This window comes from Haemaphysalis longicornis, unplaced genomic scaffold, assembly GCF_048455015.1.
Source record: "Haemaphysalis longicornis isolate Haplotype H1 unplaced genomic scaffold, Haemaphysalis longicornis Haplotype H1 scaffold_6, whole genome shotgun sequence".
Lineage (NCBI taxonomy): Eukaryota > Metazoa > Arthropoda > Arachnida > Ixodida > Ixodidae > Haemaphysalis > Haemaphysalis longicornis.
The window spans coordinates 49,314,146-49,338,276 of record NW_027526407.1 but is presented as its reverse complement, the minus strand read 5'-3'; the positions used below and the strand labels follow the sequence as shown (position 1 = coordinate 49,338,276).

Genomic DNA, 24,131 nt, shown 5'->3' with positions numbered 1-24,131 from the left:
AAATATCAACTCCGCGCTGTGATTTCACGACGCCTGCTTTTGCGCGGATCTCCACGAGTACGACGCGCATATTACAACGCTGGTCTAAGCGCCGCGAGACGCGTTGTGACCGCAAATTACGATATAAACTCCGTGCTATAAAAAGGGTGCTATTTTTGGCGGAGCGAGCTCCAAGCAAGTTGGCAACATTGGGGCGAAAAGGTAGGTGGGAGATTTCACGACGCCAGTTAGACGCCTGCCCTGTTTTCTTTATTTACTGATTTTTCCGCGACAACGAAATTCTCGCTACAACGAAATTTTTCGCGATCCCCGTGAATTTTGTTGTAGCGGAGTTTGACTGTACTACATTATGGACTGCTCCAAAACCAACCTTGAGCGGACGAACCTTTTCCGTGGTCTCCAGAAGCTAGGAGTGTCTCATGCTACATCAGAAGACATTATTTTTAGGGACCAGTGGATTGTGAGAAGAGAGGTGTCGCGTCTCCTGCTGGGATTCTTGCAGTCCACAGGAATAAGTGAGGTGTGGTGACATTGCGGGTCTCTGTTATAATAAGACTAAGTAAGGTGTGTTCTGATATCGTATTGGGGACGATTAGGCAGATCAATTGCCGGCAGTTAGGCAAGGCTAAGCCCGCCTCATCCAACAATACATACTACCCTACTACTACTACTACTACTACTACTACTACTACTACTACTACTACTGCGATGGACTATAAAGAGTCTACTCAAGCGACAGCAGTGAAACATGGTCGCCCACGGAAGTACGTCTCACAAGAAGGTGCAAGGGAACACAAGAATACATACGTGCGGCCAGTAAAGAGGCCGGCGCTTGCTTCAGCTAAAACAACGACCACCCAACATCACCACAACCGTTACGACGCGAAGAATACTCGCCAGGCATACATCCCTGTGGTGACGAAGACATTGCCGCAACAAAAGGGGACATAATCACGACAGGCCTGTCACGAGAGGTAAAGGACCGCGCAGCTTGAAGTGAAATGTAAATGAGATGTAATCACACACGTAAGCAGTCTTAAATGCATCACTGAATTTTAAGTGCAGAGCCCTTTAGGGGCTCGCCCTGTCGTCGTCGCTCGCTCGCTGGACCCGAGTAGAGCCACACGGCGTTTCGTCGTGGCGGCTGTCGTCGCGGCGTAACCCAGGGGATTCGAAAGCCAAGCTGTTTATATAGTCGTAAGCGTTAGAAACTCGCGAACCGCTTGCGCATGTCATACATCTCCCCGTTGTTTAGCGGAAAGAAAACTGCAGGTATACGTTTGAGGCAAAATATACGCAATTAACCGGCAGCGCCCGCGTTCATTTAGTTAGAAACGCTCCTTGGGTTGGTTTTTACGACAGTAAGCGAAAAAAAAAGTGGCAGTGCAACGCTGGCGCGTGCGGGAAGAAAAGCAAGCATAAAAAGAACAGAACTCCCGCTCGCGCAGTTTCAGGCAGGGGACGCGCGAGCACTGCGAAGGCGGGAAATTTGAATTGCATTGGGTAATAGCAGCGACCGGATAACGGCGCTACAGCCCATTATGGCGAATCACTGCTCTGCACTTCCGACAGCTTTCACATTTGGGTGGAACGGCTTTAATTTTTTTAATCCCTCTGAGTTACGTTGAAGTGGAATGCATTTTCAGTTTGACGCTGCTGGACGGCTTATGCTTCCCCCCGGGAGAAAACAGGGGCAGGCCGACACTGCTGATGCCTTCGGCAGAACCGCGACGACGACGGCTGTGACAGCGGCCCCATTCCGGCCTTCTGAGAAGAGCAGCCGCCTTAAGACAACACTAGCCTGCCTCTTTCTGTACTCTTGATTGGCTCGACACGGCTCCGTCCATCTTGTTCGGCTCGTTTGCCCTTTCCACTTCTCGGAGAACAAGCGAGCAAACACCCTCCAGCTGACAGTCCCGAGATTCCCAATAAATACGTCATCGCAGGAGGCGTGCGGGTGCGAGTTAGCTCGGAAGAGTCGCAAGGCGCCGTTGAGACTGCAAACGTTTTGAGGCGAGTACTGCCGTCATTTGGAAAGGAGAAGCTTGTGAGTATAAACCTTTCGTTGTTTTACACGAACGGCCCCTCCGCTTAAGTGACAGACGGTAGGTCGGTACCATGGCATCGACGATTGATGTCATGGAAGGGGCATGTCAATGCTTACGCGCTATATATTGGTCTACAATTCGGTACATCTCTTAATATGAAAGTTTTCATTCAAAGCTTCCAATGCCTTAAGGTAGGAGGGAGAATGAACCGTGAAAACGACAGTGCAAAACCAATTGTTGTAACGACTTATATTTTTCGTTTGAACGAGAACTTCGAAGTCGCGGAAAGCTTCTGCAGTGAGTATCTGAGCCAAGTAACTGAGCAGCATTTGTAAGGACAACTGCGGCAAGCTTACTGAATATATTACGCATACATGTGCATCTTTATGCGCAGACGCGACAAAAATAGCTATGAAATTATTGCCAGCATTCTTGCAGTGTTGTCTTCTACGCCTGCACTGAACGTGCGCAAATGCGAAGCCTTGCTTTACGAAAGCCTAAAATGGCCCTTTGAGCAAGAAAGCGGCGTCGGTGTCTCTAGCCGCGAAGTGGCACATTAATTCTCATTGGCTACGAACGCGGGCATGCACCGGCCTGGCGATCCCGTTGGCTGAGACGCGCCCTGCGGGTCCGTAGCAACGGCGTCATCGTTGTTAAGGGGCCATAACTGCTAGCGGCGCAGCGGGAGAAAGAGGAGGGGAGGGGAGCATTTTCACGCGTTGTCCTGACTCAGCGGCGCAACAGTCACCAGCAATCCAGGGCGCGTATTTCCAAACGCTTCGCTGCACATAGCACTCACGTGACAGGTCTGTTCGCGCGATGCAAAACGGTAATTAAATGTCGTCACTGACTGCGCCCCAATTTAATGCGACCTAAAACATACCAAATCACTATTATTAACAAAGCCAACACGTAGATTTCTGTTTATAAAAAGAAATTAAATTTATAAATAAAGCTAAGCAATGAAAAAGAAAAAAAACTTCGAGATATAGCTGCCGCGGCTCGATCCCGAGCCGCCAGCACCAGTACTCAGTGCTCTACATCGAGGCCACAGAGCCCGAACCCTGCGCTGCTTTTAGCTGGTGCTCAAAAGAAATGCGCGCGCAGTGACATCACACATGTCGCGTGGGTTCTCTGTGCAGTGAAGCGTTTGAAAACACGCATCCACGCTCTGCAGGACTTCCGGCTTCGCGGTTTCTTCGGCTTCATGGCGGCCACCACGATACCTACGTGTCCGTTCTTTACCCCGTCACCCCAGAGGGTGGGGTAATTAGAGATTATTGCCTTCACCTTCAGAACTCATAACAAGCGCTTAGGTGTCCGCGGATCTTTTTTCTCGCCTTTTCTGCTTCAACACCATTTCTATAATAACGCGGAAGAATGATATCGCGCCATAAACTCGGTATAATGTTGCAAAAGAAAGTTTGCCATCCAACTCAATGCGGCCGTACGGCTGCAAAGGAAAGATATACAGCTTTCGCAGAAACTTCGCAGTTGAAGAAAAATTTGTCCTGCACCAGAATGACCAGGACGAATGACCATGATGATCATGAAAGTCGAGGATGACCATGACTCCACCTTGGGGATTTCCCCTAAATCTGGTCGATTGACCTCTGTATAAGTTGCTTAATAGATTTCCTTGGGTGAAGTATACCTGCCAGCGAAAAGTCTAGTTGTCGTTTTTAAGAACTATCTCTAAGGTCCACGGAATGTTTACCAAAGGACCCATGTGGCCAGCCAAACAACCTAGCGGCAGTTTAGCTTCGAGTCTCGTATAGTTACACTCAGCGTCAACGGAGTAGCTGCCTCCTAAAATGCGGTCCCTCACACTTCTACAGTAAGGCTGGCGCTTATCTGTATTGAGAATTGATTGCTTCAGAATTACTGGAACTTCATACGGCGACACAGTTGGACGACACAGCCGACGTAGACCCATGCAGGATGACAAAACAAGCGTCGAAATGTTGTTCACTCCGACCAAACAGTCCAAAACCCCGTCAGACACAGACGTTCACTGGAAGATACTTGTGAACCGCAAGCGTGCTACAAGTCTCCCGCAAATTTCTCCGTTCTCCGCGATGACCTGTTTTGCTCGAGGATGGCCTTCGTTCATTTGCACTTGCGTAGGACAGACGAGCATGTGCCGCATGTAATGAGCGACTAGAGGAGGTCGTGCCGGATCCATTTCACGCGTGGCTGCGCGTAATTGGCTTTACGAGGCCTGCCTCGAAGAGGGCCTGTCAGGTCCCGCTCGCTCCCACGCTGAGCTCGTCTTCCGGATGCTAATTAGCCTTCCCCGGGAGTTGAGCAGACGCGGCAGTCTTGACCAAGGCTTTTATGACGACGGCTAGAAGCACAGCACGTGGAGTCTCTTTTTTTTCACCACTCTTTAGAGCTTTTGGAAATGCAGTGACGGCTTGCCAGGGAGCTGGCTGTGCTGGTCACGTACGAAAATCATGGAGTTAAAATACTGGTATCATTTTGTCTACGGACGCATTCGCACTTTGCAAGAAAACGTGTGCCTGGTGTCGGCCACAAGTACTATCGTGATAATTGAAGTACTAACAACGGAGCGCGCGGCTTGATTGATTGATTTGTAGGCGTTTAATTGATTGTTTGGTGATATCAATCAATCAATCAATTGAATCAATCAATTGATAATTGATTGATTGATTGATTTTAGGGTTTAACGCGCCGACGCAACGCAGGCTATGAGGCGCGCCGTAGTGGAGGGCTCCGGATTAATTTTGACCCCCTGTGGATCTTTAACGCGCGCCGAAATCTGGTACGCACAGGCGTTTTTGCTTTTCGCCTCCATCAGAAAAGCGGCCGCCGCGGCCGGGAATCGAAACCGCGACCTCGTGCTCAGCAGCGCAGGTACGGACAAGTTACGAGAGTTCATGGCCAACCTTGATATGGAAAGTCCATTGTCTTTTTTCGTCTGTTGGGCGCTCAGCACGAAATAAAAAAAATTAAGGAATAAAGCTGCGTGCGTCTTTTTGACTCAGCGCAGCAACAAAGTTACCGTATTTACTCGATTCTAAGCACCCCCTTTTTTCTCCAATCGCGATGCCCAAAGTGAGGGAGGTGCTTAGATTCACGAAACCTAAATTTCCCCACCCCCCACCACTTTTCTAGCTGCTGTATCTTGATGACGAGATGGGTGCAGGGAATAATGTTTCATGGGGGAAACATTTAAAAACAGATACAGACAGTGAACCCACCGCTGACGTCGGATACTCAGCCCCACTCACTACCATTCGAGTCCGTTGTGCAGCTGGGGCCACCGATCTCAGTATCCCCCAGCAGGTCATCTTCTGTTCCACCAAGTGGTTTTTAATTGAAGGCTTCATAAATTACTTTGCCACAACGTCAACTCGTGCCCGTTTCCACGCGTCTGAAATTCACCTTGCGATGGTTGCTTACAAAAGGGGGTGCTAAGATTTGCCTGCAAAACTTTTTTTCCAAACTTTTTTCCCGAAAGTAGGGGAAGGTGCTTAGAATCGCGGAGGGCTTAGAGTCGCAAAAATGCGGTAGATTACGCTCGCGTGAGCGGGCGCCGAACGCGGCGGGGAGGCCAACCAAAACGCTCACACGCCGAACGATGGTGTTTCCATACCAAGGTTGGACACGAACTTTCGTAACTTGTTCGCACTGCGCATACGCGGCCCGTCGCCAGGATGCACGGCATGTACTGAAAGCCACGCGCTCCGTTGTTCGTATTTCAATGTATCACGATAGTACGCTCAACAATTCCCGTTTTTGAAATTTGTACATATATTTGCCCAAGCGCTCTTACAATCGCCTCTGAACTCCTTCTAGTGATCACCTATTTCTTAGTTTGTGGGCGATCGAATTAACCAAAAACTTGAAAGGTTGAACAACTTGACATGAGAGAGAGAGAGAGAGAAAACGCCTTTGATGAAAGCTGAAGAGGTCAGCCCCACTAACGGTAGGGCTTGCTACTCCAGATGGGGTGAATACAGTGAGGTGACAGCGAAAAATAGAGAGAAGAAGAAAGGGAAAGAACGAAAGGGGAGTAAGAGGTGAAATGCACACATATACAAATTGTACATGCTCAGAGAGTTCACAGAACCTCTTCTAACTTGACATGAATGGTATCCACCCCTACCTTGCTGCCGCTTTACGTTAATTCAGAATCTCTGGATGTGCGTTGGCCCGCAGCTATCTTACGTTGCCAAAAATGTCCGGTTAACCAAAGCGCCAATTCTTAACTGTTTGTTTTAAGTATTTTTTCTTGGGGATATACATTTGAAAAGCATTCGTTTGTTGAAGATGCAACAAACTAAACCTATATTATTATGCACCTGCATACAAGTTGCTTCTCACGACCTTTAGGATCACGGCAAACCTGAGCCCACATTTGAATTTTGTTAAAAAACGACGCAGTGAATGGAACAAACTTTGAGCCAGTAGTGAAGAAAGGTCGTTCTTCTGAACCTGATTTGAACCTTCCGTGCAAAGGTATGTAGGGTCATGCTCACAACGTAGGTTCATGCATCTTAGTGTACATAATGCCCTCAAAGGTAGCATTTCCTAAGATATTAAAATGTGTTGTAAATATGGCCGCTGGTTTTCTTTTCAATGCCCATGTCGGATGTCGGTTGCAGTGTCGGTTGCAGGCAACCAAAGGTGAGCCTGCAACCGAATAACTTTTTCTCAGTCATGGTGCCTGCCGCACGTAAACCAAAAGTTATTTCGTCAACCACGTACCACCTCAGGTCCACCACTCATGCGTCATTTTCAAGTTTCTCAGTATTTATATCGTTCAGTCAATCCTTTAGCGTACTTGAAATTTACAAACATAATCCATTAAATTTAGCACCAGATGTCAGTACCTAACTCATGTTGCTGCCTGGATAAATTTGGACAAGTTATCTTCTAATTAACGCGCAAATATGCACTGATTATACTTACTGAAAAGTAGGAAACTTGATGCCCTGCAGGGTGCCATTGTTATATCGTCTGTTATATAACCGACGCTGGATATATCAAACGTAAAATGCAATACGTGATGACAATTATATGCATGTGTGGTATGCTGCTGTTGCGCCTGAAACAAGGATGACAGATGAAAGCAATGCTTTGTTTCACTGCAGGTTGCGGCTGCAAAATGGATGAGCCTGAAATGACGCGCGGACGAAAGGTAACTATACTAGGCGATTGCTTTTAACTAGAGCACCGAAGTAACTGCTTCACTTTAAGGCATTGATGCACGACGAGCGAGCAGTCTTGCGGTGTAAGAGAGCAGCCTGTTGCGATGTGCCCGAACGCGCTGTTTCTGCGTTGCCAGCGTTTTAATATGCCCGCAGACTGACCACCCCTGCAGTGTGATCTAAAGCTCACTCATTGTTTAGGCGCACAAGCCACACAGAACTCCCGCTGGCGCAGTTTCAGGCAGGAGGCACGTGCGCACTGCGAAGGCGGGAAATTTGAAATGCGTTGGACAAACATCCGTTGAATTTATCAGGAGAGGAATGAGACAGGGCGGCGAAGAGCGTGATGGGTGGTAAGAGTGAGCGGATAACGGCGCCACAGCCCATTATGGCGAATCACTGTTCTGCACTTCCGGCAGCGTTCACATTGTGTGGAACGGCTTTAATTTTTTTTTAAACGAATTCGCGTTACTACTTTCGTCCAGCGGTTTCGCTGCGGATGCGCGATTCACCTTTTGCCCTCAGACACGCCCCCTGCGACACACCCCTCTAAGTGCGTCGCGTGATTCGCCGGGCCCGTTTTCGGCGCTGCGCACAAGGCCCCGTTTTCAGTCGTTCTGCTGAACTGATCAGTTGCGGGCGCTCAGTTGATCTACAGCCACACAACCCCGCCGCCTCCCACGCATGCGCCGCTCGGTCGTCTCGGGCTACGTGACTCGTTTTGCTCCCGGTGAAGAGGAACGCCGCGTTCGCCGTGAATGAAAGCGAGGCCGGGCCTCCTCCTGTGAGCGTTTTACCTGACCGAACGACCTTGAGCCGTGGTCGACAACACAGCTGCATCAAATGTTAACCAAGCGAAACCAGGACTCAACCAGACCAAGCCAAGCTTTTGCTTTGCATATCCAAAATTAGCTGAGCTAAGCCGCAGCCATTTTTAGAGATGTGACTCGGTGGCCGCCTGGCCATGTTAGACATTGAGTATATATAATATTTTTGACGAAGACAGGTTATCTCAGTTCCTTCAACAAAGTTACGACAAGAGGCTGTGTCAACACGTCTTAGTGGAAGTGGCGAAAATGGCGAGTCTTTGGCATGCAGGAAAGATGGAAAACGGTGGGCGTGAGCTGATAATTCACTGATGCAACTATTTTGTTCCGTGGGATACCCGTATTGGCAAGCTAATATCAGATTCCGTTCATGAGCCTTCTTCTGATATGAGAACGCCACTTAATCGTCAACCTCATCTGACGTAAGAGGTCAGGCCGGCTGCCAGGCTTAACTCGTCGAGCCTCTCCTGCCTGCTGGGTAACTTACAGTTCGACACGCGAATAAAATATATACGTTGTGCTTTAGCATCCGCTTCAAGTGTAAATGTTTCTTCATGATGCCACGTGAGCTCTCCATATGTACTTGTAAATTAATTATTGCTTGAACAATCACAAACAACGCTACACGAACGGAAGCTGTCAATTAGGATTTTTAATTCGTCCAACATAGCTTATTTTGTTTATATATTATTATGCAATACCAATTCAACATGGATGTGTACACGTACCTTGCATTTTTTGCCAGAAAATCTGCGTAAATTTTAATTGAAGTGCAAGCATCACGAGACTCGAAATAGGCGTGAGAATGGCTGCATTGTTATTTCACAAGGACTCGCAGTACAGAAGCTTGTTCCCGCCACCTATAATAGCCACGTGTTTTTCAGCGCTTTTTACTTGTGAAAAATCCTCTGGCGCTGATTTCATTTGTGTCCTGTAAGAATTCATACATGTTTCATCAGCTAGAAAGAAAACAAAGGTCCGCGTCACGGTGCGTAAAAACCGTCGATTTGCAGGCATCAATAAAGTTATACATAACCTAACCTTAGGTGATAAGTCAAAATTAATCCGGAGCCCTCCACTACGGCGCGCCTCATCGCCTGCGTTGCGTCGGCGCGTTAAACCCTACAATCAATCAATCACCTTAGGTGATAAATACACCATCCCAAGCAAATAACGAAATATCTTCATTTTACTTGAGAAGTCTTCAATGCTTCAAGCATCCAACGGTGGTCCTTAATCCCGCATGTGTCAACCAATGCTACACTTTCTACGCTTTCCTAAATAGTTATCTCTGCCTCTCGATAGCAGCGATTCATTAGTAGAGTTTTTTTTCGTTCATTAACGAAATCTGTGTGCTCCTTAAAGGTTCTGGGATGGGTAAAGGATCACCTGCAACTAGGCCTCAGCATCCTCGGCATCATCTTGGGCCTCATCCTCGGATACGGAGTGCACGCCGCCGGGCCCAATGAAGACATCACAACGCTCATCTCGGTGCCGGGGGAGATCCTGCTCCGCATGTACAAAATGCTCACGTTACCGCTGGTCTTCTCTTCAGTCATCGCCGGTGAGTTGTGGCCGACGTCGGAGGCCTCAATGAAATACGCGAGCATGGCTGCTGGAGCGGCCACTTGCGCGTTTGTGCAGAATACGCTTCCAAGAAGCTCGCTCAACTGCCTGCGTTCATCATCACGTGGTTCTCTGTGCAAATATACCCCTGGAAACCGGGTGTCAGTATTATCTGGTCAGTATTATCTTGAATAGTATTGTCTGGAAACCGGGTGTCACACAAAATCACTCTAAGTTGCCTGTGCATGTATACCCCTACAACTTGAAGGAGTGATTTTGTCTGACACCCAGTTTCCAGATGATACTGTTACGAAATAACCCTAAGCTAGAATATATTTGAATTCCTACAACAAATTGCAACTGAGTGTGCAGGCTTCAACTGGTTCAACATGACTTATGCGATGGGTGCAACTCAAGCGGAACACATACGACATATTTTATTCGTCTAGTTATCCTGCAGTTAATTAGCGAAAGTGCTGCCCTCCCATTGGTAAATGCAGCATTTTTGGGGGGTGCCTGTGTGCTTAGTCTTGGCCGCTCACTGAACGATTTATTCCAGGTGCCGTTTCGCGATCGCGTCAGGGTAGGACGACCTTCAAGTGATAATGATCAGTGGCAAAATATATTTTCAAACGTAGAGCAGATCGTGTTGCACGCACGGTAACGCTATGGAAGTCAAAGTTATACGTTACGCCTGACCCGTTCCAAGGCAGGGACGACAGCTAACACGGATGGGGGCGGACACGGTTGTTTTGCAACATCTGTCTGTGTAATCCATCTACGTCGGAAAAGTTGCAGCGCTCACAGCACCTGCGTCGACAATGCATTAGCTTCTGTGCAGACTGCCATGGTCTGCCGACGCAAACTAACAAGGGTTATGACCTCAGTGCCCTTTAAAGGCCACCATTCTGAAACGTACAGTCCACAAAATGTTTGTTTTGAAAAAAAAGCGTGCAGCGTCTAAACAAAACTCATTGTGCAGACGTCGGCTTGTTAGTAGGACGTTGCAAATGTGACATAAGAATAGGGACTTCATCATCGCAAGTTGTATGAAATATATGAAGTCAGAATACCTTGTCCTTACGCCAAGATGCAACAAAACGAAATGGTGGAAAAATATGAGGAAGAAACGAACCAACGCGACGGGACAGGCGCTAACTTTCAACCGGTTTTCTGGAAGTGCCGAAAGTACACAAGTATTACAGTGCTCGACGAAGTTGTGATAACGACGCACGTGTTCGCTACACTGACGCTATTCATTCTACTATAGACCTGGACTGGGGAGCCACTCCCACATCACCAGGCTCACAATAAAGTTTTTCCTCCTCCTCCTCCAAGCAATAAGAAACAACGTCGATGTTTCACGACTTTTTGTTTACATGTTTAGTATGTGAATCTGCACCAATGATGTGGCATGCATAAGGTGCCACCCCTGTCGCAAGAACTTGTGGCATTTTTAACTGTCTGTGCAGAATCAAAATTTTGTGTAACATCCCCTTGTAGGGTCTTCACGTACATAAATTGAAATGAAAAGAAATTGCGGTTTCAAAGCTACGAAGTTAAATTTGGGCCGTAGTGGGGGGCTTTGGATTAATTTTGACCACTTGGGAATCTTTAACGTGCGCCGAAATCTTGGCCCACGTGTGTTTTCGCTGATCGCCTCCATCTAAAAGGCAGCCACGGCTGCCGGGATTCAACAATAGCGTCCTTGGGATCAGCAGTACATAGCCATTGAACCACCGCGGCGCGTAAATTTAAATGAAGCTGGACGTATACTGATCTGTCTTTCGTCTTTAAAACTTTACAATCTGCTACTTAAGGTTTACACCCTGAAAAAAAAAAAGAAAAAGAAAGAAAGATGAAAAGAAACAAACAGAGAAATAATTAGGGAAAATTAAAGTATTATCAAAACATGCAAAGAAATAATTAAAGAAAGGGAAAGTATTGTCCCCAACATAGTAAAAATTGGTAGACGTTTACCTAAACCCGACAATGCCAGTCAACGAAGCTGCACACTCATTCGGCGTTACTGCGACAACAAATGCAACGCGGGGTGATGTTTTAGCAATTTTAATTACGTTACGCTATTATTGCGATATTACTAATCTTCACTCCGAATAAACACTTGCTATTTTATTGCAATGGCACCACGTAAGTACTTATGCCCAATTACTGCGCGATTCGTTTTTCTGTGTCGGTCATGATCACGCATTAGCTTACGTGTCTTCTCACTGTGAACTTCTGAGGACCATCGCAGCTGATTTCACAGCCCTTACGGGCTAGCATACCCACGACACAAGCCACCGTCCCGCCGGCTCCCCAGCCCATAGAGTTTCATACTAATATACTAGAGGGAAATCTGGCGCTGCATTCGCGGGCCGCCGTGGGCGGCGCCATTGCAGCTAGCGACGTTCCTCGCCTCCTTGGCTTGGTTAGCCACATGGCTTCTTTTTCGTCTTGAAGCCAAAAGGGGTAACATTGTTTTTTGGTTCATCTTCCATGAAGCTTCTAAATAATCCCTGGCAAATCAATCTTTATGGAGCTTTAATTTTATAATAACAGAACAAATTCGATTAATCTTCTGCAGTAATATTGTTGCATTTTTGCAGCCAAAGCCAACTTTTCAGCTTGTTCGTGAGCCATGCCAAGGACAAGTGGAACGTGCCTGCCCGGTACATGACGGCACGCTCGCTGAAGCGCGGCTCCCCTAGACAGTGGCGCCAGATTTCCCTCTAGTATATATTAGTATGAAACTCTATGCCCCAGCCGAGGCATTCCGGGTTACCATAGCAACGGCGCTCTACAGCAGCACCGTTGCTACAGTAACCCGGAATGACTCGGCTGGGGAGCCGTCGCTTCTATAAAGAGGAGACTGCTCTATATCAACGCACGCTCTCCTCTTTACCGAAGCGACGGCGTCGGTCACACGGTTGCCTCATCAATAGTGATTCTGCCTGATGCTGACACTCATCATTAGCAGCTGTTCTACGAAAGGGCCAGTATTCCCCAGACTATTTTAACAGAGGGGCGGCATTATAGCATGTAACGTATCCGGTGTGCCCTGACAGGCGCCAAGCTGTCCCTGTAAAAGATGTTTTCTTTCTCTGCCTCTCTGTGTGAATCGCAGGAGCTGAGATCTCGTTTTTTTTCCCCGCAGCACTGACTCGGGTGAAACCAGGCACGGTAGGCAGGATGATGACGAGGATGATAGCCTACTACGTCGCCAGCACCATGCTGGCATCACTCGTGGGCATTCTAGTGGTGGCCCTCTTTGCTCCCGGAAAGAAGATCTTGGAGGCAGACGTCAGCAAAATTGGCGTCTCCGGCCTCGACTCATTTCTCGATTTCTTCAGGTAAGCGGTGTAGTACCTTTAAACTTGAAATTGCATCTCTCTGAAAAGGTGTACGCTGGAGGAAAGGAATACAATAAAATACAATGAAATAGAATGCTGCGCAAGAAAAGCGTGTATCTCTCTGCAGTTATATGTCTTTGTACTACGTATTATTTCTGTTTATTACGCTAAAAGTGGGTATGCATATTTCCATTTATTTATGCATGTATAGATGCTGCTTTTCCTGTCGCTTGCGCTGTCAGTAGTTGAGGGCCTAGTCAGGCGACTATTACGGGCTTTTACGTCAGCACCTTGACAATTTCTGATTGTCAAGAGTTCAAAAAACAAACTAACAAGTGCGAGTGAGAAATTAGCACCCGTCCGTGAACGCTTGCTTACGTCTGAATTTTTGTGTCACACCAACGAGCGCTGAAGAAAAGCTTACATTTGAAATCTGCTAACACTGTGAAATTAGAAGTCAACTATAGTGCTTTTGCTCCATAAGCATTGCTTACAAGGACTATACGAAAGTAGATAAGCTTCACTCATTGAGTCAATCATCCACATTTAATGGGGCATGAATGAGCTCAGTGATCTTAGATGGAACCGGAAGGAAATCTATCCGGTCATAAACGCTGACTGCGTCTTGTTGAAGCTACCTATGTTTTTTGCTGAGACGACAACTTAGTGTAGGATATTTTAGTCACAAGTATCTATGGTATAGGACATTGCGAAATTCTCCGGTGCAAATTAGAGGGTACAGCTTTTATGACAACGCCAAATGCGATATATCGATTGAACATAGTGCGAGCCACCGCAAAGCAGTCAACATCAAAGTGCAATAAGGAGCCCGACCATGGTGCATATATCCTTATGCAACCACACCACCTGGAGGAGCTGGATCGTATCGACCTAAGCCACCAGTACAATCCAACTCTATAGACGTAAGTATATAGACCCTCATCGCTGGGTAGGTCTGTGCAACATGAAGTAGACATCTGTAAGCATTTGCTACAGAAAGCCTACAGGACGGTTATGATTTTGGGTTAGTTGATTCTTCTGGGATGTCAGCCAGTCCTTCCATAAGCCCAACACGAGAAATAATCCCCAGAAGGTACAGTGACATCTTGGCCCACTACCGCTTGAGACATCTCAACATGTCTCGCGAAGACACGGTCATCTAAAGACAGCTACAAACTAACACATTTCCACATGGTACATTACTACACTCAATGCATCCGACATTGTACACATGCACTTGTAAATTCTGCATGGAGCCATGCACCCTCTACCACATGGTGTGGGAGTGCCGCCACACACTATCTCTTGCCCTAAACCCAAATCCCTCATTTGAGCAGTCGGAGGGTCGGTTGACGAGCTCCAACCCGGATCACCAACAACATCTGGTAGACCGGGCGAGACAGGCCGCCAAGACCCAGGGCTTCCTGGACTAAGGAGGTCCCCCACCTGGTGGTCAACCCAACAACATTGACTGCTCAATTAAATGTTTATTCTCCTCCTCTTGATAACCCGCCGCGGTGGCTCAGTAGCTAAGGCGTTGCGCTGCTGAGCACGAGGTCGCGGGTTCGCTTCCCGGCCGCGGCGGCCGCTTTTCTGATGGAGGCGAAAAGCAAAAACGCCCGTGTGTTCGAGATTTCGGCGCACGTTAAAGATCCCCAGGTGGTCAAAATTAATCCGGAGCCCTCCACTACGGCGCGCCTCACCGCCTGCGTTGCGTCGGCGCGTTAAGCACAACAATAAAAAAAATCCTCCTCTTGATTCATTTCTTGTAAAAGTAGCGTGAATAACGTGGTCGAATGAAATAAACACAGCACGCTCGCGCTGTGTGTTTCTTTCGCTTGTCTCTCTTATTCGCGCTGTTTTTTTGTTTTTTTTTCAATCAGTGTCTACACCTATGGAGTAACTATAACTGAGCTTGTGTGCTACCGTGCGGCACACACCTGGATGCTTTAATTAATGCGTTTAATTGTATATCCGCATTTTTTTATATTTCAACCAATGTCGCTACCATGTGCCGACCCCGCCGCGTATTTATTACTGATTTGATTGATTTTAGGGTTTAACGCGCCGACGCAACGCAGGCGATGAGGCGCGCCGTAGTGGAGGGCTCCGGATTAATTTTGACCACCTGGGGATCTTTATCGTGCGCAGAAATCTCGTACACACGGGCGTTTTTGCTTTTCGCCTCCATCAGAAAAGCGGCCGCCGCGGCCGGGAATCGAACCCGCGACCTCGTGCTCAGCAGCGCAACGCCTTAGCCACTGGGCCACCGCGGCGGGTGCGTATTTATTACGTTTGCGATGTAAAGTTTGTCCATAGCCCTACTTCACAGCATGACGTCACAAAAAAGCGATGGCATGTCGGCAGCGATTGTTGTAAAAAAAGTGCGCAAAATAAAAACAAACGCATCCGCTCTAGCCAAAGGTATAAACGGACATCACATGCGACAAAAACGCCGCTGTGTGCTGCGCGATGGCAGACAGCTCGGATTGCGGAGATACCGAAACTATAGGCATGACTGTGACAGCTTCCCAGTTCAGTTTAGAGAAATGAGGTTCGTGTATAGACCCAGCTCCTCACGACTGAAAAAAGTTGCATGGAGATTATCATCGGGTCCGTGAGCAGTTCACTGAGAGACGGTGTGACGATTCTGCTACTAGTCATCCTATGGACACGGGTTCGAATTTCTTATTCCTGCTCGTGCGATCAACAACAACAACAACAAAAAAACAATTCAATGTTTGCAATGCGACCACAGCAATATTCCTTTCCAAGATTGGCACAATCCGGGCACTTTCGGTGCTATGCAGAACAGTAATTAGGCGTGTATGCCGCGCGCCACACCTAAACCCACCTAAAAGACCCCGAACCATCCTTACATACGAAAATATTCCGCATAATAGAGCTAAGACGGTATATTACCAAAAAAAATGTGGCTCATTCCTCTGCCTCAACCACAGTTCCCTAACTTTAAAAGCACTTCTGCGACCATGGCCATCTCCATCGTCTCAGCGTAAAGTGCTAACCGCACTATTTGAATATCTCAATGGCATCGGCGTCGCTGAGCAGGACCAGAACTTCGTGCACTGTGCAACCGTCTACAGTCTTTTCACGTGTCGCACTGACGGTCCCCAACACACACGCTGCCTCCTTTTTTTACTTCTTTTATTTCCTTCTTTCTTCTCTCTCTTCCTCCGCACTTCCTATTTCAGCTTTATTCCCTCCTCCCTACCCCGCAGAGTAGCATGTAGGCGTTAACATGCCGGCAGACCTCTCTGCTTTCCTCTAATAAAGAGCTCTCTCTCTCTCTCTCTCTCTCTCTCTCTCTCTCTCTCTCTCTCTCTCTCTCTCTCTCTCTCTCTCTCTCTCTCTGTCATAGGAATCAGTAAAACACGAAAGTGAAATATGCAGCGAAATCTGCAGCTGAGCATGATTTACGGGTCGGCGGCTGTCTTGTGGGTGTGGTTGGCGAGCGACGTCATGCTGGTGGCTCGCTTCAGCAAAAGTTCACTGCCGTCATTTCCGTGACGGATACGACGTCAGTGAAATCTTGCTGTGTCCCGGCATAAAACACTTTCGTGTTAAAATATAAAACCCGAGAACGAACACAACCCTAAGTATAACGTACTCTTTAGTACTAAAGGTTGCTTCCCCGCGAGAAGACCCTGTGTGCAGGGGTGCAACCTTTACAGGCCACTTGCTTCTTTGCACTGGCGTCACTTCCGGGACGGATATGACGTGAGTGAAATCTTTATGTATCCCGGAATAAAACACTTTCGTGTTAAAAAATCACGGGTCTCGTACTGCGGGGGTTCGAACCCATGATGTTAGTCGCTCCAAAATCCGCGATTCTACCCCTATGCAACTGAGGCCGAACAGCGGCGTTTCTTTAAAAGGTACTTAAAAGATAGAAGTTTCTAAGCGAAGCAGTAGATGATGACGCTGGCGCGCACAGGAAATGCAGGGCTTGTACCCACAGGAGAACGGATTACCGCGCGATCACCTTACATGCAGTCGTTTGGTTTTTGCACTTGCGTCAATTTCTATTGTGCCGAATTTTATGTTCCTGTTTCCCCACTTTCATCCTTGTCATTCAGGCAGAACTGATCGCCGGACTGACTTACTGCGGGCGAAAAGCTCCAGCCTGTTGTCTCCTGTCTTTTGCTCACCCGCGCAGGAACATGTTTCCCGAAAACATTGTTCAGGCCTGCTTCCAGCTTCACCGCACTGTCAGGATCTCCCAGCCGCCGCGCTACATTCCAGTGGGCGTAAATGCAAGCGACCTGGAGCCGGACATTATCCGCAAGCTTCAGTACTCGGACGGTCTCAACATCTTCGGTAAGAGTGCTGCTATTCAATGCCAACGAGTTTGCAGTGTTGTCTACCGCGAACTTTCACGATGTTTTGTGTGCGTACCAGTGTAAACAGAACCTTCCGGTGCAAAGTACCGCTATTAAAAGTTTTCTTTGAGTTCACAGCGCAAACAAGAAACACGTATGAGCGCGAAGACGCGGATTCGATTCCCGGCCGCGGCGGCGGCTTTTCTGATGGAAGCGAAAAGCGAAAATGCTCGTGTGTTCGAGATTTCGGCGCACGTTAAAACATCCCCAGGTGGTCAAAATTACTCCGGAGCCCTCCACTACGGCGCGCCTTGTCGCCTGTGTAGCGTCGGTGCGTTAAACCCCCACAATGAAACAAACGAAGAAACAAGGACAGACACACAGTGCTGACTTACAAATGAAGTCTATTGCGGTGACGTCTGGTGTATAAATACAGCAGAAGTCGACGCAACAAAGAAAGCGACACATAACACGTGAACCCAAATTAACCAATCCGCCACGACATCACTACCACCATGTGCTTATACACACTGTCCAGATAGGTGGTTTCTCTAGCTGAAAGCGCGACAGAAGGGACGTGGACACACGTTTCTCTTTTCTTTGCTATTTCATGAGCTTGAATAATTTCCCTGTCAGTTTGTGCTTATTTTTATGCAATATTATAGTACTATTGAAGATAGGCTTTCTTGTTTGCGCTGTGAATTCAAGATGATGTTACACCAACTCACCCAAGCATCAATGCTAACCGCTATTAAAAGGTTTCTCGGGCTCATCTCCCGGAATTTAGTGAATTCGAGCATTACAACAGCAACCGCACGTCACAGAAAGCACAGCACCGCAGGTTACGGGGATCTCTCTACTGCAACGCGTCTTCTATGAGGGATTCATATCAAGATGATACCGAGAAACAGCGGGAATCGCAACTGGAAGCTGAGCTGTGATGCGTACTCATCAGGCATGCGCTTTCGTATGATAGGGTGTCCCCACCATATCTCGTCGCTGTATCTATTAATCGTAACTTGAGCAGGAAATTTATGGTATCACTGCTATTCAGACAGACGAATGTCTGTAACTTGCTGCGGTTAAGGTTTTTATCGCTGGAAACTTCAGAAATGTGAGCGCAAGCTTCTTTCTCTTGCTTCTTGTTTCTCTCCGTCATCCCCAGCAATCGCGTGTGCTTTTGCTTTTTTTGAAAAACCCAACCGTCTTTTTAGACAATAAAGTAGTGTCAGCAGCATTCTATGCGGCACAGGGAATTTGTTTTTCGTGAAGTAACCCGTTATACCCTCATCAACCTGACCCCCTCTTACCTTGCCTCGGATACAACCTAACAATCCCTCAAACTTTCTTATAATCGCCGTTTAAGGTTAAGGTCTAAGAGTTGGGACTAAATTACAAATAACGTTTGCATCTAGTGCCACCGTCCAGAAGTAAATAAGAAACGGCAGGCCGAAGGTTGCGACCATGCACTTTGGACATTAAAGGGACACTGAAGTGAATTTGTCAAGCTCCCGTTTTGCTTGCACTGCGTAGACTGGCTCAAATTGGCACACTTTTCATCGTTTGTCCGGTTGACAAATCGGTAATTATTTTACAAAGCGCGAAAGAAGAAAAACTACCATGCGCGGTTTGCGGCGGCCGCACCAACTACGCTGTGACGTTGGGAGGAGGGGGCACCGTGATTGGACGATGCCCAAGGTGAGCAATCAACCAAGTTTCGGTTTCAGTTTCGGTTCTGTAAAACAACCTGTTTGACATCCGATGGCGTCGTTGGATGGGCATTCTCAATATCCCAGTAATCGTAGTACCGCGCTTCTGCCAAGTTGTCGGCTGTAAATTGCATAAGATAAGCCTCCCAGGACGGCTTGGAATCGTAGCATTTACTAGCCGAGGCCTACGCAGTGCATGAACGCCCTCCGCGTCCCCGCAGACGCACAAATGCATGCGCTTTTCCCCCATATTTGGAGCTTGCCTCACTCATGCCTGTATCGTAAAAAGCGTGTTCGCACCAGGCCAAGGGTCTGTTGATTCTGGCCTGTGCCCACTGCCCACAAGCAGTCGGTGCTTATGGCAACAGCACACCAACGAGAACTCGCTAGCGCGCCAGTGCCAGGCTGCGCTAGTTCTGCGGACTAGTTCGTGGAGCAGTGAACGTTGCGGCCCAAAAAAAAGGTGAACTCAGTAAAGAAAACATCAGCGAAAAACGAAAAAGTTACCTTATAAAAAAAAAAAGCTTGTACCCACCGGGATTCGAACTTGTGACGGGGTAAGCACTTGCGCTAATACAGTCGAGTCCACTTATAACGATACCGTTTATAACAACATATCGGATATAACGATGAACAGCTATGGCACCGTCAACTTTTGTATTTTTTCTATGGCAAAATAAACCGCTTATTACAATGCTCCAGTGCCACGATATCGGATATAACGATTGAATCCGGTGATATTGTGCACCGAAAGTGCAACAGTGGCGACTCTAATGACGCGGTTGCGCAGCCTACTCAGGTATAGTGTCTTCGTAGGAGGCCCAATGCGTGACACAGTCCCTCGGGGACTTCGTTTCCGCCAAGGACATTTACCTCAGCTAGGTGAAGCACCTATAAATGCTCTTGGAAAAGATTTGCCTAGCTTCACACGCGGCAAACAAACTGCGGCTTCTTTTCCGCAAATTACTAGTAGTACGACCTTGCTGGCATGCTAATAAAATGCTTTGAGCTCTGTTCCGCCTTTTTATTTAGCAACCCGCTTATAACAATTATCGGTTATAACGATGGGATTTCCTTGGCACTTGGATATTGTTATAAGTGGACTAGACTGTATACCTAGCGCTCCAGTACACAGGGCCACGAGCGAGAGCGCCGCCGACAACGGAAATGTAAGGTATATATTAATGTATAACCAGTTTATACTTTTATTTAGTTTTAGCATTTCAAGCAGCTTAGGTGACTATTTGTTGTATTGCGCTCGTGCAGTAAGCGTCCCCCGAGTTTCCACAATAGCTCACGTCTAGCAATTGCATTTCTTAGACGGAAAAGCGTTCGCAGATGCGCAGTCGTGCTGCTGACCGCTTTGCTTGTTCGCCCAGCGCAAAAAAGTGCTTCCCGCACCGTAGTTTACGCTGTACGGATTTTATTTCCTTAGTACCTATATTGACTTCGCTGACTCTTCTACCCCTTCAAGAGGCCTTATATTTTCCTACTGGCGTACCAGTCAGCGAAGCGTCGCATGTGCGCTTGTGCAGCGCTTGTGTGAAGCGACCTTGACTTGGAGCTAGATACAGAGCAGAAACTAACAAAGTAAAGAAAGGCACATTCTTCCATTCACAAACGTGTTGGGGCTTAGTTTCAACTGAGCGAGCGAATTGCCATGACCCGTCGGGGGCCGGCGGACTAAACGTTAGGCCAACTGACTCGGTCGCGGAAGGTCGGCGAGCCGTGCAGTAGCGCAGCCAATTGCCGGCTCCTCTCCTGCTGACGTCACACGAAAACGCCAAAGAAAATGGGCGAGAGTGCAGAGAGGAGGACAACATTTTCGAATTGATTTTTCTACTAAATAAATTCGCGTAAACGCGCTCAGAGTGGTTGAAACAGGGCCTAGGAGCTCCGGACTACAATTTGCGCTTGTAATCCCGCATTGCTTACAAATCACTTCAGTGTCCCTTTAACTGACTAGGCAACAACAGACGATCCTGCGTCGAGCGCAGGCGGGACCGCTTGCGCATCCCGTACTGATGAACCGCATGTACCCTGCGGAACATGCTACGCTCTGCCCGTTTTGCAAAAGAGAGAAGGGCACATCTTGGCAGAGTGTACAGAACTTAAGACCCCCCCCCTCCTTCCCTTCCCCATAACACCCCCAATCCCCAACCCCTTGAGCAATGGGAGACCGTATTGTCCAGCCCCGCCCTGCCGACTCAGCTCGCACTGACAGACAGCTGCTGGGATCATATGGGTCCCGTAACTAGGGAACCACCCCGTCTGGTGCCAGCGTGCACCACCGATTTCTTTTTGGGCTCAGTAAAAGTTGATTCCTCCTCCTCCTTTCAGGCATCATCGTTTTCTGTTCCATGTTCGGACTCTTTGCGGGGCTCATGGGTGAGTCAGTGGTCATAATGGTCGACTTCTTCTCCATCCTCAACGTACTCTGCATGAAGCTGGCCTACCTTGTCATGTGGTGAGTGGCGCCTTGCTGAATTTTGTGTCTTGGGGCAATGTTTCCAAGAAAAATGTGGTTGATGCCTTTTTCACAGGAATCGGTAAAACACGAAAGTGAAACGTGCCTGCACAGGAACATTTATTGTGCATCCATATGAACTTGCACATCACTATTTATATTACATCGGTATGGCACCGTTACAAGTATTCTAGTTCACTATAGTTAGCCGCATCAACGTGACACACCGGATTGCACGCGCCGGAGCATTGTGTAAATCCGACTGAAACCCCAGTCCCTTGAAAACCGTGCGAACGAAACGGAACCAAAACCGGAACCGAAAGCATTAGGTGGCGGAGGGTGCATCGATTCACCCGCGTCCCGCGTATACACGAAGACGCTGGCATCGAGGCGCCAACTGTCGGCACACATTAGTGTCATGATGAACTACTTCGCTTTCTTTCTCCTCGACGGCGGCATCTCCTTGACGGCATCTGAATGACAAAAGTAGTGTGAAAGATATAAGGTGCGTTCGTAGACCTACTTGCTTAGCGCAGAGGGCAGAGCGCTGTATACACCTCCCATTGTGGCGAGAGAGTTCGTGGCTCGAATCCGGGCGCAGCCGCGTCAATTGAACTTTTTCTGGCGACGTCATTTCCGTGACGGATATGACGCCGGTCAGATCTTGGTGTAGCCGGGCATAAAACACTTTCGTGTTAAAACGCATTGTTCCTTCCTTCTCGTCCGATACATAGCCTTAGCTCTTAAATGTGGTAAATTTGCACTGCCCAGTCTGTTGTCGCCTGGTTTCGGTTCTGACAACACCTAGATAAGCGGGAACTAAAAATCACAATACGAAGAGAGGTAACTTCCAACTGAGGTTTATTCGTACTGCGTGAATTTAAAATGCAGGCTGCCCATTAGCGTAAAATACGTATACAAAACGGCCCAAAATATGCACCAAAATAAGAAACGTGTATACATGAAAAAAAACAGACTTTGTGTGGGCGTGTGAGTGTGTGTTAACTTGTAAATATGCCCCTCTCTCCCCTGTCTTCTGTAAATATGCCACCTCTATCCTCTGTCTCCTCTCTCTGAATCTGTCATCCTCTGCCCCAACTCCCACACCAGCAGGCGTTCCGGTGTCCACCCCTAGGTGTGACAATTTACGCGTGCTGGTGGTCTTTCCTTTCCTTTTTCTTGACAATAAATTCAATTCAATTCAAATCAAGTGGCAGCTCCAAACAAGGAACTGGCAAGGTAAGGAAAAAGGGCGGGCTCGGGTGTACGCCCACCCGGTGATATAGGTTAGGTTGTCTTGTTGAGAGCAAAATTTGCATTTTGCGGGATATTTGGTTGGATATAAATGGCGTAGCTAGGTGGGGTGAGGGAAAGTGTTGTGGATTTTACGGAGTAGTTTCTCCGTGTTCTGCTAGTTTTGGGGTCAGTAATCGGGAAGGATCGTCGAAAGGCGCAGTAATTCTATTGGGTGTCTTGGTAAGTGCATGACCAGGTACTGAATGCCCAAAGCATACACCTGGAAAGATGATGGTGATATATTATTTTATTTGAAGAGGAAGACCGGAGGTGTGGGAATAGGGGGATGGGGAGAAGGTAGGCACCCATTGAATCCCGCGCCCCAGGCTGCTATACTCGGCTACAACTCAACAACGGCACCACCTCATGTAGTGTATCACTCCGCCAAAGCACCGGACTCGTGACGTCAGTGCGCGCGCGTTTTGAAAGGGGTTTGCTATGAATGCGTGATATCGTCTGCCTTGTCTCACGCAGTTTGTTAGTCGTCACTGGAGTCGTTTATAAGCATACTAAGTCCAAAAAATCACGGGAACGGCTCACGCCATGTTCAAAATATTTCCAGCAACGCCCTACTTGCGCCGAGCGGAGAAACATCCGGCTACGGTGATAAGGCACAGCGGCAACTTTCGGTGCCGTTCTTTAGTTGTCACCGAGTATAGCAACGCTCACCTGGGCTAATGTGAGTAGGTGTTAAGGGTGCTCGAGTATGTTCTTATGTACAGCTCAATATCTTATGTACAGCTTCAATATCTTCTTACAGATTCAATATCCGAATGTTGAAAAACACTGTGATCGTTTCGATACTGATCAAAAGCGGAGAAGTGTAGGATAGGATGTTGCATGTTAGTTTCATACACGGAGCGAGAAATGTGCGCAATGCGGGTGGCAGTGGTGTCAATGTCCTTCCGGACTGCAAGAAAGAATGGCGCAGGTTTTTGCCCGTTAGTGGGCCGATTCCGAGTCCAAGTCCGAGTCCGGTGATGATGGAAGGTTTACCGTACACGACAAGGAGCTACGACAAGCAGCCTGGGAGTGCGTGGCTATGATCTCGGGTGTAGTTTGAAGGATGATCACAGGTTTGGCGAACACCTCAGCGACCGAGGCGGAGAGGTGTTGAAGGTGGCGCAAGTCTTGGGTAGTGACCACTGTGACTTTTTCCTGGGTAGTGACCACTGCGGGATGGTGAGAGGGGTTGGGGTAACCGCTTGGACCTGTGTAAAGGGTCATTTCATATACAATCGCCCAAACCAGCTCTCTTGAGGCAGGCGACGACAAGGCGTCGCTTTGTTTGTGTGCTTGATGTGATACCGAACGCCTGTGCTTGTACGACATGCTTTCTGGCCTGTGT

The 24,131-nt window shown here is 47.9% G+C and overlaps 1 protein-coding gene across 1 annotated transcript in view; it reads left to right on the top strand.

Annotated features, from left to right (window-relative positions):
* Window positions 1-24,131, top strand: part of LOC144142610 (excitatory amino acid transporter 2-like) — a 34,887-nt gene that overhangs the window by 5,989 nt on the left and 4,767 nt on the right. Inside the window, exons 2-6 of the mRNA XM_077674243.1 lie at window positions 7,169-7,215; window positions 9,418-9,616; window positions 12,776-12,971; window positions 17,149-17,309; window positions 21,361-21,487. Of these exons, the coding sequence (XP_077530369.1) occupies window positions 7,183-7,215; window positions 9,418-9,616; window positions 12,776-12,971; window positions 17,149-17,309; window positions 21,361-21,487 (716 nt within the window). The 5' untranslated portion in view covers window positions 7,169-7,182. The remainder of the gene's footprint in view (window positions 1-7,168; window positions 7,216-9,417; window positions 9,617-12,775; window positions 12,972-17,148; window positions 17,310-21,360; window positions 21,488-24,131) is intronic.